Below are 16,068 nucleotides of genomic sequence, written 5' to 3'. Positions count from 1 at the left end.
ATCGTTAACAGCACATGCGCGTTCCGGTCCCAACTTTTGTCTCATTTGTTTGACAGGTTTTAAATTTGGGTCGACGTTCATTTCGTGACATGTGACCTTGATGTCAATCCCCGACATGTCCTCTGCAGCCCATGCAAACGTGTGCAAGTTCTTTTTAAGACAAGCTATGAGCTCGATTTTTTTGAGACTCACTTAGGTTCGCGCCGATTTCCACGCAGCGATCTGGGAATGCTTCGTCTAAGCATACCGAGATTACGGGCTCGCAGGTCAGCTCGCGTTTCGCTTCCAAAGCTTCGGCCACTCGTGATTGCCAAAAGATTTCATTTTTATCTTGTTCTAGGGCATTGTCAACGACATACGATTTTTTTTTTCTTTTGAGGCGGTAACTCGGCCGGTGGTTTTTTTTCGTTTCAGTTCCGCAGCGATGCAGACTCGCGAGATTCTCCTGTCTCCCCAGATGGTCTCGATTCCGCGAGTGGTTGGGCATTTGAGACACATGTGGTATGTTGACGGGATTGCTTGCATTGAATTCGGCCATGGAGTTCCTACGATCACATTATACGATGTCGGTCGATCGATGACCAAGAACTCCATGATTTTTGTCATGATGCCGGCTTAAACCGAGAGGTTAATTTTGCCGAGAGCCATGGTAACTTCCCCCGAGAGTCCTACTATTGGGTTTGGATCTTCCGCGATTTCGGATGGTTTAATTTTCATTCTTTCGAGGGTGTTTTTGAAGATGATATCGGTGGTGCTTCCGGTGTCGACCAATATCCTTGCGACATCGATATTCAGGATTGTCAGCTCGACGACAAGGAGATCGTTGAGAGGTTTGATCGGATCGATTGTTGCTCTTTCCTTGAAGGATATGACATTGCTACCCGTTTGATAAGGCATATTGTGTCTCAGTCGTTCGGTGATTTTTGAGTTAGAGAATCCGACCCCCCCCCTCCTTCTAGCGCCAAACTGTGGGAACCAAAATTCGCACTGTCGATTTTTCGTAAATAAGGAAAGTTAGGAAATCCTTAATTTTCCAGAGGTCCCGGATTATCTACGAAAACACACGGAAAACGAAAGACCAAAGAACAACAGAATAACGAAAGTAGATTGCATAGAGGCGTATTATTGATTGATAAGCAAAAAGTTACAGGATTTTCGAGAGAAAAGATGGACAGAGTTTCGCTAGCAAAGTCTGTCCTAGAACAAAGACGAAAAGAGTCAAAGTAGAAAATCGATCTGCCTAGATTCTAAGTTTTCCTAAGCTAGTCGCGTTTTTCTAAGTCTCTCTCCTCCCCCTGCGTCGTTGGCTTTAGTTCCTCTTATATATGCCTTCAAAGTCGGTTTCCACTTCCTTTTATGCCCCTGGGTCGAGTTTATCTCTTCGCGTAAATATTCCTTTTCTTTTCGATCCTCATCATTATCTTGGAAACTTGACATTTATCTTCTGATTTCGTGAGAATTATCTTCATCTGCAAGTAAAGATAGGCCGTCATAGCATCATTGGGCTTGATTTCGCTACGAAATCATAAGTGGGCCCTTAGCCGTGTTCTAGACCTCTTTGGGCTGTTTTCCGACTTGAGCGTTTTTTTTACGATTTCTTCGAAATAACGTTTCTTGATGCGACGTCGATTTGCCGAAGAAGTTCATATTTCTCGTATAGTTCGATGAGTGTGGTGTTATGTTAACCGTCGTCGTTTATACAAGAGCTAGGAACTTTATTCGGGAAAACAAGTCCTCATGGTTCCTATTATAAAGCTCCAATGGTAACTCTGATCAATATGAAATGAGGGATTGATCCGCCGAGGCTCGGTAAAAAGAACGAGGTCCAACTCGCCAAAAGGGCGAGTTGGACGGTGTGATCTGTCCATTTCGCCCATTTGGCGAGTTGGACGGTGTGGCCGGTCCAACTCGCCCATTTGACGAGTTCGGATGGTGTGACCGATTCAATCCAACTCGCCCATTTGGCGAGTTAGAAGGTATGATCGGCCCAACTCGCCCATTTGGCGAGTTGGACTGCTTGTCTGATTCCGAGATCCATTTTTCTTGATTCTTTTGCTTCGAGAACTTCTGTCGAGAATGTGCTGAGAAAGCTTTCGTACAAGAATGCAACTTTTTGACGTTGATTTCGAGATAACCGTTTTTGACCCCAACAAATAGTAGATAGTAAGATAGTAGAAGTCGTGGTCCGGAGACCGTATCAAAAATAATAGGCTTTGAGGTGCAGGGTGTTCTAGCAGCTGGGTTGTATTTTACCTTTGCTATCTTGTAGCCTGTAGGCTCATGATCCCCGCACCTCTATTACCTTATAAAGTCCTTCCCACCCGGGGGCGACTTTCCCTGTCGCTTTCTCTACTCGTCGTAGAACCCAATCCCCTTGCTGGAAGGTCCTGGTTCTTACTTTCTTGTTGTAGGTCCTGGCGACGTCTTGCTGGTAGGACCAGTTTCTTAGTCAAGCGGCCTCTCTCTTTTCCTCGAGTAAGCCGAGGCTCAGCGTCATCAGTTTATCATTCTCTTCTTGAGAGGTAGACCCTGAAACCAGAGTTCTTACGTGCATCTCCGTGGGTATTATGGCCTTAGAGCCGTAGACTAGCGAGTAAGGAGTTTCCTGCGTCGCTGTCTTGGGAGTGGTTCAGTAGGCCCAGAGGACTCCGTGCAGTTCTTCTGCCCATTTCCCGTGAGAACCCTCCAGCCGCTTTTTAAGCATGTTGACCACAGTCTTGTCATGGACTCGGCTAGTCCGTTAGACTAGGGGTGTCGGGTATGGCGAAGGTAAAATTTATGCCCCAGTCCTTGCAAAACTCCTTGTGGCTTGTGAACTGGGGTCCATTATCGGTGACGATCTCTTGGGGGACCCCGAAGCTGGTGATTACATTCGTCCAAAGGAACTTGCGGATCTGGAGGTCTGTTATCCGGCTGAGTGCTTCTGCTTCGACCCATTTCGAGAAGTAGTCAGTAAGTACCAGAAGGAAGCACTTATGCCCCAGTGCCATAGGAAATTTCCCCACTATATCCATGTCCAATTTTTGGAAGGGCCACAGTGAGCTTATGGACTTGAGGTTTTCCGGAGGAAGTTTGGAAACCGGGGCGTGACTCTGACACTGATCACAGTGTCTAGCTTTTTTGTTGGCGTCTGCGGCCATCGTGGGCCAATAGTAGCCTGCCCTTCGGGCCCTGAGCACCAGGCTCCTGCCGCTAGAGTGGGATCAACAATCTCCTTCATCTAGTTCTACCAGATTTCTAGCGGCTTCTTGAGGTGTGACACATCTTAGGTCAATATGCAATACCTTGGGATATGCAATACCTTGCGGCTTGCTTCTTTATTTTTCTGGCCTCCTTGCGGTCTTCCGGGAGAATTTCATTCTCTAGGTACCGGACTAAGGGGGTCATCCAGGTTTAGTCCTCCTCGATAGCAGAGATCTCTTCAGATTGTGGTTCCTCCAGGGTGGCTGGACACTGAAGCACAAGCAAGGGTATGCTCATCTGACTGTTCATTTCGAGGGTGGACCCTAGATTAGCCAAGGCATCGGCTTGCGAGTTCTGCTCCCTAGGGATTTGCGTGAGCTTGCAATTCTTGAATTTCTTGATGAGTCGCTTGGCGACCGCCAGGTAATGGATCATGCTATCGTCCTTTGCTTGGTATTCTCCCTGCACCTGGTTGATTATCAGTTGGGAGTCGCTGAAGACCTGGATGTTTTCTGCCCCCATTTAATGGGAGAGTGTTAGCCTTCCGATTAAGGCCTCATACTCACTCTCATTGTTAGTTGCTTTGAAGTTGCATCTCATGGCCCTTGAGGCTGTGTTCCCTGTCGGTGAGGTAAGCACTATTCTGACCCCGGCTCCTCTGATGTTGTTGTATCCATCAACATGAAGGACCCATTCTCCCTCTTCCTTTGTTTCGCTTCGGAGGCGTACTTCTTGCTCTAGAGCTGGGAGCAAGGGTAGGGGAGAATTCGGCCACAAAGTCTGCCAGGGCCTGTGACTTTATAGTTGTACCTGGTCGAAAAATCACGTTGTATTCTCCTAGTTTCACAGCCCATTTCGTTAAGCGTCCGGAGGCTTCAGGCTTGTGGAGGGCCAATTTTATGGGGAAGGAAGTGACAACCACGATTGGGTGAGCCTGGAAATAGGGCCGCAGCTTCCGGGCAGCGACTATCAGGGCTAAGGCGAGCTTCTCCAGATGGCTGTAGCGGGTCTCTGGATCTAGGAGAGCCTTACTCACGTAGTATGTTGGTAGCTGCTTGCTCCCTTCCTCGCGCACTAGGACGGCACTTACGGCATGCTCCGAGACCGCTAGATATAGTAGCAGGACCTCGCCGAGTAACGGCATTGATAGGAGAGGAGGAGTGGTGAGATAAGCCTTGAGTTCATGGAGAACGGATTCGCACTCTTCCGTCCACTGGAAATCCTTTGGGTTTTTGAGGGTCCCAAAGAAGGCGTGACACTTGTCGGAGAGCTTGGAGATGAACCTGCTTAAGGCTGCCATTCTTCCTGTTAGCTTTTGGACCTCTTTGACGCTCTTCGGGGAAGGGATTGAGTGAATGGCCCTGATTTGCTCCAGATTGGCTTCAATGCCCCGGTGGGTTACAATATATCTGAGGAACTTGCCGGAACTTACCCCAAATGACCATTTAGATGGATTGAGCTTCATGTTATAGTTCCAGAGAGTGCAGAAGGCTTGCTACAGGTCAGATATGTGGTCTTCGGCCTCTAGAGATTTGACCAACATGTCGTCGATGTAGACCTCCATGGTTCGCCCTATCTGGTCCGCAAACATCATGTTCACCAGCCTTTGGTAGGTGGATCATGTGTTTTCTAAGCCAAAAGGCATGACTTTGTAACAGTAGATCCTTCTGGATGTCATGAAGAATGTCTTTTCCTGGTCTTCCGGATGCATGAGTATCTGATTATAGCCGGAGAACGCGTCCATGAAACTCATCGGCTGGTGCCCGGCTGTGGCATCGACCAGCTTATCGATGTGAGGTAGAGGAAAGGGTCCTTTGGGCAGGACTTGTTGAGGCCTGTGAAGTCTATGCAGACTCTCCACTTCCTGTTTTTCTTCTTGACTACGACAACGTTGGCTAGCCACTCCTGTTACTGTACCTCGCGAATGAACCCTGCGCCGAACAGGATTTTGACTTCGTCATTGATGATTGCATCCCTTTTGGGGGCAAACTTCCTCCTGTTTTGTCTGACGGGTTGGTGCAGGGGATCCACTTGCAGCTTGTGCATGATGACCTCTGGATCGATCCCGAGCATGTCTGCGTGGGACCAACCGAAGCAATCAGAGTTAGACTTGAGGAAGTCTATTAATCCCTCTTTAGTCCTTCGGTCAGCTTGGAACCGACCTTGAGATGTTGGGTATGGTCCCCTTCGATCAATGGCACGTCGTCCATGTCTTCGACCTCCTGTTCCTCGGTCTTTCCTTTCAAAGTAGTCTGGTAGAAGGAGAGGAAATACTCTTGATCCCCTCTGATTGCCCTTATGCCCCAGGGAGTAGGAAATTTCACCACCTGGTGAAGAGTCGAAGGGACGGCTCCCATGCCGTGAATCCAAGGCCGTCCCATGATCATATTGTAGGATGAATCGCAGTAAACAACAATGAACTTGGTTGACATGTTGATCCCTTTAGCGTACACAGGGAGGGTCACCTCTTCGGCGGTCTGCTTGACTTCTCCGCTGAACCCTATAAGTGGGGTTATCCTCCGAGTTAGAGCGCTTTCCTCCAGCCCCAGATCCTTGTATGCGGCATGGAAGATGATGTAGCCGGAGCTTCCATTATCTTCCAGTATCTTTTTCACCAGGCAGTTCGCTACAGTGAACGATATGACCAAGGCGTCATGATATGGGGTGAGAACCATTTCCTGCTCCTTGGCCGTTAACCTTATTTCGTCCGTACCTAGGAGCAGGCGTTTCGGCTTGGCTGCCTCTAGGCCGTGCTTGTCGTTCCAAGTGTTCTTCTTCGCGGCTGGGTGGCAGATGGCCGAGCTGGTCGCGTGTTCGATCCAGCTCGGCCATCCGCCGAACTGGACTAGTCCACCTCGGCAGATGGCAAAGCTGGTCGCGTGTTCGATCCAGCTCGGCCATCTGCCGAGCTGGTCGTGTTGTCGATCCAGCTCGGCCATCCGACGAACTGGACTGGTCCAGCTTGGTGGATGGCCGAGCTGGTCGCGTGTTCGATCCAGCTCGACCATCCGCCGAGCTGGACTGGTTCAGCTCGGCGGATGGCCGAGCTGGTCGTGTTTTCGATCCAGGTCGGCCATCCGCCGAACTGGACTGGTCCAGCTCGGCGGATGGGCGAGCTGGTCGCGTTTTTGATCCAGCTCGGCGGATGACCGAGCTGGTCGCGTGGTGGATCCAGCTCGGCGGATGGCCGAGCTGGACGGTGTGCTTTGTCCACCCTTCAATAAAACGTGCATAACTTATGCTAAAGGATGCTGATTGACCTCAGACCGGTGGCACTGGAAAGCTAACTCAAAGCTCTTAATCCAGTGCGAAGCATCTCCAGATAGTGAGTATTTGAAGAGCTTTCAAAAGAGATAGTCCTCAGGGACTCCATTGGCTTTAATGGTAGAAACCAAATCCTCGAACTGCTCCAGATGGTCCACAGGATGCTCATGTGGGACATGTGGGAGACCACATTAGGGTGTCTGTCCAAGGCGTCATAATATGGGGTGAGAACCTTTTCCTGCTCCTTGGCCGTGAAACTTATTTCTTCCGTACCCAGAAGTAGGCGTTTCGGCTTGGCTGCCTCTAGGCCGTGCTTGTCTTTCCAAGTGCTCTTCTTCGCGGCTGCGTGACAGATGGCCGAGCTGGTCGCGTGTTCGGTCCAGCTTGGCCATCCACCGAACTGGACTGGTCCAGCTCGGCGGACAGCCGAGCTGGTCGCGTGTTCGATCCAGCTCTGCCATCCGCCGAACTGGACTGGTCCACCTCGGTGGATGGCCAAGCTGGTCGCGTGTTCGATCCAACTCGGCGGATGGCCGAGCTGGTCATGTTGTCGATCCAGCTCGGCCATCCGCCGAACTGGACTGGTTCAGCTAGGTGGATGGCCGAGCTGGTCGTTTGGTACATCCAGCTCGGCCATCCGCCGAGTTGGACGGTGTGCTCTGTCCACCCTTCAATAAAACTGGCATAACTTATGCTACAGAATGTTGTTTGACCTCAGACCGGTGGCACTGGAAAGCTAACTCAAACCTCTTAAGCCAGTGCGAAGCTTCTCCAGATAGTGAGTACTTGAAGAGCTTGCAAAAGAGATAGTCCTCATGGACTCCATTGGCTTTGATGGCATAAACCAAATCCTCGAACCGCTCTAGATGGTCCACAGGATGCTCATGTGGGTGACCACAGTAGGGTGTCTGTCCCACAAGTGTAAAATACTGAGGCTTCAGCTCGAAATCGCTCCTCAGAATAGCTGGAGGACGGATAGCAAATCTGTTGGCGTAGTATTAATCTGGACTGTTGTAGTCCAAAGTTCTGGGTCGAGCATCCTGCACTTCATCATCTACAGCCTAAGCATTGGCTGCGGCGGCATGAGCATCATGATACGGAGTTACAGCCCTCTGATCATCTAACCTCTGACTCACACAATAAGAATAGTGGATCAACTTCGTATTTTTAGACTATCTATCGCCGGATCTAGGACATCAGCTGTCGCTTGTTGGTCCTGAGAAAGTGTCGATCGATACCAACAACGGGTTATTGGTCGATACACCTTAGCCCGTCGATCGATGCAACTAATGAGTTGTCGATCGATGAACCTTCCAGGCGTTACGCACGTGTTTGACGAGTTCACTAGGTTTAACTAAATCAGCTTCCGCTTGTTTCTAGCAATCCTAGCACAATCTAAACTAAATCAGACAGAGAACCAAGCTTCCGCTTGCGCCCTAATATCTATAGGCAAGGTCCTAGTTAGCTACTCTAGAACACATGCATTAAGAACAGTTTAATTTCGTCCAAACCCAGGAGCAGGCGTTTTGGCTTGGCTGCCTCTAGGATGTGCTTGTCGTTCCAAGTGCTCTTCTTCGCGGCTACGTGGCTTATGTCGCTGATCTCCGAACAGCCCGATATGACATGTATCACTCGTTTCTGTCGAGGTGGCAAGACGGGAGCAGCTTCAGTGGGCTTTCCCGTTGTCTCCCTCCTTCGCTGGTCGCGTGTTCGATCCATCTCGGCCATCCGCCGAACTGGACTAGTCCACCTCGGCGGATGGCCAAGCTGGCCGCGTGTTCGATCCAGCTCGGCCATCTGCCGAGCTGGACTGGTTCAGCTCGGGGGATGGCCGAGCTGGTCGTGTTGTCGATCTGGTTCGGCCATCCGACGAATTGGACTGGTCCAGCTTGGTGGATGGCCGAGCTGGTCGCGTGTTCGATCCAGCTCGACCATCCGCCGAGCTGGACTGGTTTAGCTCGGCGGATGGCCGAGCTGGTCGTGTTTTCGATCCAGCTCGGCCATCCGCCGAACTGGACTGGTCCAGCTCGGCGGATGGGCGAGCTGGTCGCGTTTTTGATCCAGCTCGGCGGATGGCCAAGCTGGTCGCGTGGTGGATCCAGCTCGGCTATCTGCCGAGCTGGACGGTGTGCTTTGTCCACCCTTCAATAAAACGTGCATAACTTATGCTAAAGGATGCTGATTGACCTCAGACCGGTGGCACTGGAAAGCTAACTCAAAGCTCTTAATCCAGTACGAAGCTTCTCCAGATAGTGAGTATTTTAAGAGCTTGCAAAAGAGATAGTCCTCAGCGACTCCATTGGCTTTAATGGTAGAAACCAAATCCTCGAACTGCTCCAGATGGTCCACAAGATGCTCATGTGGGAGACCACAGTAGGGTGTCTGTCCAAGGCGTCATGATATGGGGTGAGAACCTTTTCCTGCTCCTTGGCCGTGAAACTTATTTCGTCCGTACCCAGAAGTAGGCGTTTCGGCTTGGCTGCCTCTAGGCCGTGCTTGTCTTTCCAAGTGCTCTTCTTCGCGGCTGCGTGGCAGATGGCCGAGCTGGTTGCGTGTTCGGTCCAGCTCGGCCATCCACCGAACTGGACTGGTCCAGCTCGGCGGACGGCCGAGCTGGTCGCGTGTTCGATCCAGCTCTGCCATACGCCGAACTGGACTGGTCCACCTCGGTGGATGGCCAAGCTGGTCGCGTGTTCGATCCAGCTCGGCGGATGGCCGAGCTGGTCGTGTTGTCGATCGATGCAACTAATGAGTTGTCGATCGATGAACCTTCCAGTCGTTACGCACGTGTTTGACGAGTTCACTAGGTTTAACTAAATCAGCTTCCGCTTGTTTCTAGCAATCCTAGCACAATCTAATCGAAATCAGACAGAGAACCAAGATTCCGCTTGCGCCCTAATATCTATAGGCAAGGTCCTAGTTAGCTACTCTAGAACACATGCATTAAGAACAATTTAATTTCGTCCGAACCCAGGAGCAGGCGTTTTGGCTTGGCTGCCTCTAGGCTGTGCTTGTCGTTCCAAGTGCTCTTCTTCGCGGCTGCGTGGCTTATGTCGCTGATCTCCGAACCACCCGATATGACATGTATCACTCGTTTCTGTCGAGGTGGCAAGACAGGAGTAGCTTCAGTGGGCTTTCCCGTTGTCTCCCTCCTTAGAAGGCTCTTGGCCTTCTCGGAAAGGAACTCACTGAGGTGTCCTTTCTTAAGCAACTCATTGACCTTGATCTTAAGTGCGACGCAGTCCTCCGTTCTGTGACCGTGGTCCCGGTGGAAGTCACACCAAAGGCCAAGGTTCCGGAAGGAATCAGGTGCTTTCATCTTCTGAGGCCACTTAAACTGTTGGCCCATCTGCCTCAGAACATTGATCAGCTCCGGCCTTGAGATGGAGAGGTAAGAGATGTCTGGCTACGTGGACGCTACCATCCCTTCTTCCTTCTCGATCAGCCGGCTCTTGTATCTACCCCGGCTTCTGCTCCCGGAATCCCTTGTTGGTCTTGGAGAGGGTCTCTCGTCTCGCTCACTTCGGTCCGGTCTGACCGCCTTGGAATCTTGCTTTAGTTGCGCCTTAGCGCAATTGGCGACGTCTTCTTCCCATTTTACTTGTGCCCAGGCTCGGGATAGCACGTCTTCCATGCTTTTGCACTGGTATTTAGTCAGCTCCTTGTAGAGGTCCCCGTCGGGAAGCAATCCTCTCTTGAAGGAAAAGATTGCGGTGGGGATGTTGCATCCGGTAATGGCCACCTTCTCTTGATTGAAGCGGGTTATGTAGCCTCGCGGGGGTTCAGCCCGATGCTGGAGGATTTCGTACAGACCGTCATAGGTTTTCTCCAGGTCTCTGCTGCTGGCGAATTGCTCCTCGAACTTGTCGCTGAGGATAGCAAAGGAGGATATGGACCTGGAGGGTAGATTGATGTACCATTGCAAGGCGGGTCCGGTCAGGATTGAGCCGAATCCCTTGCACATGATAGCTTCTCGCGACTCCTTTGGGAGTGCTAGCGCGAGCATCCTTTGCATGTATTGGGTGACATGATCGTCCGAATCGCTAGGACCATCATACTCTTTTATGCTGGGAAAGGAAAACTTCATGGGCATCTCGATCAGGGTGATCTGATATGCGAAAGGAGTGTCAGCGTAGGAGTCGGGGTTGCTTTTTCGGATGGGTGGAGCTACCCCTGGGAGCCTTTCCACCATGGATTGCATGGCATCGAGCCTCTTGGAGAATAGCTGCTATAGGTAAGCGGCCATAGGAGACTCTGTCTTTGCTACTCCCTCGGGTGCTTCCTTGTCGGGTTCCGGCTCAGATCCGTGTTGGGGTCAAAATTTCGTATTATTTTTATTGAAAACGTTGTACGGCGTTCTAGAATTATTAAATCGACAATAAGAAGCAAACATTGTTGGGGTCAAAAATGGTTATCTCGAGATAAACGTCCAACAATTGTGTTTCTGTACGAAATCTTTCTCGACACACTCTCGACAAAAGTTCCTGAGCAAAAGACTCGAGAGAAATGGATCACGGAACCAAACAAGCAGTCCAAGTCGTTCGTTCGGACTTTTTGAGGTGCAGAACTGTACAGACGCGTCAGATGTTTAGCTATGAATGAAGAACTTCCCATGGTTTGATTGAGCCCATCTTCTGACAATGATATAGGTTTGAGTTAACTTTCCAATTCCACCGGTCTGAGGTCAATCAGCATCCTGTAGCATAAGTTATTCCCATTTTATTGAAGGGTGGACAGAGCACACCGTCCAGCTCGGCTGATGGCCGAGCTGGATTCCATGGTGACGTGGTATCCCGTTTCAGTTTCGACCTGATTGTATACCGATTTGAAGTCCGCGATAGGTTATCGGCTTATATGACTTGTCTGGTTGGAATCGAGCATCTCTCCAAGGACAATTTTTAAGTCTCCTGGAAGTGCTGACCAAAATCAAGGATTTCTTTTATAGCGCTATTACCCTTGTGTCAGATGTATGAGAGTCATCTTTGTGAGATGGTTTAGTCTGTTTAGGACGTTGGGAGTTTGATGTGATCAGCAACGAACTTTGTGGTAGACACAACCGTTTGGATCTTCGCGAAGAGTACGTGTTTGAGAAGATGTTAATGCGTATGATAGTTCCTTTTTTTTAGACCAGCATTTCGTCAATGTAATGTCTGGCGGAAAATAGTTTCTTAGGCGTTTTTGCGACGTCTCGCAATGCTGAAGGTTGGTTTTTTCCCTAGTGACTGATAAGTTCGTGAGTTTTAGGACTCATATAATTTGTGGACCAAAAATGGTCGTGCGGTTTTGTGGTATTGTTGCGTTGGAAAAGTTTCGAAAATATCAAGTGCTATGTCGGATATTTTGAACTTGGGAGTATACGAGTATACGTATACGTACCCACTCCCCCTTTTTTAGAGAGGGGGACAGCTGAATTTGTCGTTTGACAATGTGCCTACGTACCCATTTCGGAGATCAAGCCATCTCGTAGTTCAGTAGTTGCAAAGCGATTTGTTTAGTGATAGTATTTTTTGAGATGCATTTCATTCCAAGTTCTTAGAATTTTTACGCCTTGCATGTTGGCTATCTCGTAGGAACCCAGTCGAACGACTTTTATGATCTTGTAGGGTCCTTCTCAGTTTGCTCCAAATTTTCCCGCGTTTCGCTCAGCGGTGTTTTGGAAGACCTTGCGCAGAACTAAATCTCCTTCGTTGAATCGGCGATTTCGAACGTTGTAGTTATAGTATTTTGCAGCTGCGTGTTGATAATTTTGAATTCGGACGAGCGCTCGATCCCGGTGCTCGTTGATGAGGTCGAGATTGTCTAGTAGCATGGCGTTGTTGAGCTCTTCTCGTTCGGGCAGTAATCTTCCCCTGACGCCGGGGAATTCGACTTCTGCGGGAATCATGCATTTTGTCCCGATACGAGGGCGAGAGGTGTTTCTCCCGTTGCTCTTCTTGGGGTCGTGCGATGTGACCAGAGGACTCCCTCAAGTTCCTCTGCCCACCTGCCTTTTTTAGCGTCTAGGCGTTTCTTAAGTCAATCTAGAACGGTCTTATTGATTGTCTCGGCTTGACCGTTGCATTGTAGATATCTGGGAGTTGATTTGTTTAATCGTATCTTCCATTTTTTGCAGAATGTTTCGAATCGTAAGGAACTCCATGTCTACAGATAATGTTTTTCCATACGAAATTTTCAACTTGGACATCTTTTATACTTGCGTATGATTCCGCCTCCACCCACTTTGAGAAGAAATCAGTGAGGACTAAGATGAAACGCTTTTGCTTTGAATTCTGAAGGGGTCCGAGGATGTCCATGGCCCAGCGCATGAAAGGATACGGTGACATGATGGAAGAAAGAACTTCTGCTGTTTGTCGGATGGTCGGAGCATGCCTTTGGCATTTTTCGCATTTTCGTGTGAATTTCTTACAATCTCCGATCATTATTGGCCAGTAGTATCCGTGGCGTTTGATTTTCACTGCAAGTGACCTTCCACCGGAATGGTTTCTGCAGGAACCAGAATGGACTTCTTTCATGACTTTTCTCGCATTTTCTCCTTCCAAACACGTCATAAGTGGTCCGGAAAATTTTCATTTGCAAATTTCCCCGTCGACTGTTACATAACGCGCGGCCTGGGTTCGGATTTTGCGGGCTGCCCATTTTTCGGGAGGTAATTTTCCGTCGATGATGTAGGCTCGAATCGTTTCCAGCCATGGTGTATCACAGCCGTAGTCGGATTGTTCCGATCTTTCTTCTGGCTGTACTGCGACCTCCTCTACATCGTCATCTTGATCCATGATGAGGTTGACGATGACTGGTGCTCCGATACTCGGGTGTTCAATGAATTCGACCGGAATCACTCTTTTAAGACCTGGGTCTGAACTTGATGCCAGGGCCGCGAGAGCATCGTCTTGGACGTTTTCGGAGCGGGGGATTCGTGTGAGAGCGAAACAGTCGAAATCTTGAGCTAGATTCTGTATGCATCCATTCTTTCATCCCTCGCTTCGTATTCTCCGCTATATTGACTCGCGACTAGCTGAGAATCACAGTAGGCATGGATGTTGTGTATCTTCAATCCGTGAGCTAATCGTAGTCCTGCAATGAGCACTTCGTATTCGGCCTCGTTGTTGGACACGTGAAATTCCAGTCTAAACGATTGTTCTAGGATTTCATTGGTTGGTGACGTGAGGCGAATTCTGATGCCCGATCCTTGCTTAGATGACATTCCGTCGATGTTAAGGACCCATGTTGAATTTGGTTCCTTGTTAGTCACGATTTCTGTCGGTAGCTCTACCAAAAAGTCTGCGAGTACTTGGGATTTTTCACTCGTTCTTGGTCGGTATTCTATATCGTACTCACTTAACTCTACCACCCATTTGGCTAGTCTTCCCGACTGGCTCGAACTATGAAAAATCATCCGCAGAGGGAAGGTTGTGAGGATGACGATCGTGTGGGATTGGAAATATGGTCTGAGCTTTTGTGCCGATGTCACGACCGCGTATGCTATTTTTTCGATTAGCGGATACCGTGACTCAGCATCTAGCAAAGTTTTGCTTATGTAAAAAAGGGTTTCTGTTCAACGCGCTCTTCTCTGATCAGGACGCCCCTTACAAATGTTGATGATACTGCGATATATAAGAACAAGGGTTCTCCTTCGACAGGTTTTGCGAGAACTAGAGGAGTGGCCAAGTAGCGTTACAGCTGTTGAAAAGCGGTTTCGCACTCTTCTTAGCACTCGAATTTTTTGTTCCCCCGTGGGATATCGTAGAAAGGTAAACATTTGTCCGTTAATCGCGAGATGAATCGGTTAAGTGATGCCACTCTCCCGGTTAAGCTCTGTACTTCCCGCTTGTTTTTTTGGCGAAGCCATCTCGATCATTGCATCGATCTGTTTTGGATTAGCTTTGATACCGCGGTACGTCACTAGGTAACCGAGGAATTCCCCCGACGCTACGGCGATCTGTAACAAATGCGGTTTTTCGCGATCGTCAAGGTTCATCATAATTTGATTGTAACCCGAGAAGGCATCCATTAAGGATAAAAGTTTGTTTCCCGCTGTTGCTTCGACGAATAAATCGATGTGCGGTAAGGGGAAGCTATCCTTTGGACAGGCTTTGTTAAGGTCAGTAAAGTCAACACAGGCTCGTGATAGACTATGGATTTGACCCATTTTCATCCATAGTTTATACGTGTTTTTACTAATAATTATATTATTATAGAGTCTATTTATTATATTTATAAGATCAGGAATGTTTTGGGGATAAGTGATGATTTTGGAGCATTTTGGAGATATTTAAAGCAAGCACCCGAGATGACCATCGAGATGGACTATCGGTCGATATTGGAGAGCTAGAATCGATTGATACACAAAACATGGTGTCGATCGACAGCAAAGCGCGCAGGAAGCCCATTTGGTAACAGCCGACTTGAAGCCAAAGATTTCACTATTTTACAAGATTGGCCCTGACGAGTTTTCACCCTAATTATATAAGATTTGCCGCCATGTTAGAGGCAGAGTGTGCTTTCTTTGTGTTTCATTGTTTTATTGATAGATAGGAGAGAAGATCCAAAGTTATAATTTGTGATTGGAACTCCATTGATATCTATTTTATTATTCTATGAAGTTTTTATACTTAACTCATGTTATGAATTGTTTAGCCATGTCTGAGTAGTTCTCTTATTAGATTTTAGGGTTTAAATAGTTAGGAAGGATTAGCCCCAACTATAGATTGTTGAGCCATGATAATCATCTTTAAGATTGTTCGTTAATGCATGTTTCTAGATTAGCTACTTAGAACCTGCCCTTGGATTCATTGATAAAAGCCATAGCTTAATTCTCATCCTGAAAACATTCTAATAGAGCTATGTTTCTTGCTATGAGCAAGGCGAGAGCTGATCTAGTAAGCTTAGTAAGCATTCATTCTACCTGCGCATAAAGCTTGACTAGAGCGCGTCGATCGATATCACACTTGAATAATCGATCGACGGTGCAAAAGGTGTATCGATCGATACACCCATTGGAATATCGATCGACACTTTCTATAGATCAATATAACGAGAGTTGAGATCATAGATCTAGTTAATAGACAACAATTCAATGCTCGCAAGAGCCGAAAGACTTGTTGATCAAATATTTAAGCTTTACATTATCATGCATGCAACTCATTAGGCATCTATAGGATTATAATTCCAACTTTCCTGAATAAAAACCCTAAGTCTAGCTATTTCCTTTTTAAGCACCAAAACCCAAAAAACATGCTATTGAACAAACACTTGTTCAATATAAAACTGCAATTTACTTTTAAAACTCTTAAAACATCTTTGCTTAACAAATCATATTAGAATCCCTAGGTTCCCTAGCTCCCTGTGAATTCGATCCCTAATTACTACAACTTGACCTCTTATTTGAGAGAGTATAAATCACTTCTTAGGGTAATTTGAGTGGTATCAAATTTGGCACCGTTGCCTGGGAGCTTTGATCGCCAATTTTCTAATTTTTGTTAAGTATTCTCACAGAAATTTTTTTTTCTTGGATTTTCAGGTACATGCCCAGCAGTACAAGAAGCAACAAGGAATCCCAACTGATATTCTCACCAGATCCTGCATGTTTGGAACACATGATCCGTAAGGAAGTGCGCTCCCTAT

The 16,068-nt window shown here is 48.1% G+C and overlaps 1 protein-coding gene across 1 annotated transcript; it reads right to left on the bottom strand.

Moving 5' to 3' along the window:
• Positions 1-9,853: 9,853 nt before the first annotated feature.
• Positions 9,854-10,639, bottom strand: LOC111210277. The gene has a single exon (XM_022710559.2). The coding sequence runs from the start codon at positions 10,637-10,639 to the stop codon at positions 9,854-9,856; it is 786 nt and encodes a 261-aa protein (XP_022566280.2).
• Between the last annotated feature and the right edge of the window lie 5,429 nt (positions 10,640-16,068).

The sequence above is a fragment of the Brassica napus genome, chromosome C3 (genome assembly GCF_020379485.1).
Source record: "Brassica napus cultivar Da-Ae chromosome C3, Da-Ae, whole genome shotgun sequence".
NCBI classification, from domain to species: Eukaryota; Viridiplantae; Streptophyta; class Magnoliopsida; order Brassicales; family Brassicaceae; genus Brassica; species Brassica napus.
This window is presented reverse-complemented; position numbering and strand designations above follow the sequence as displayed.

What these genes read in the sequence shown, in the direction of transcription:
- LOC111210277 (XM_022710559.2), bottom strand. Translation starts at nt 10,639, where the DNA reads ATGGTGGAAAGGCTCCCAGGGGTAGCTCCACCCATCCGAAAAAGCAAC.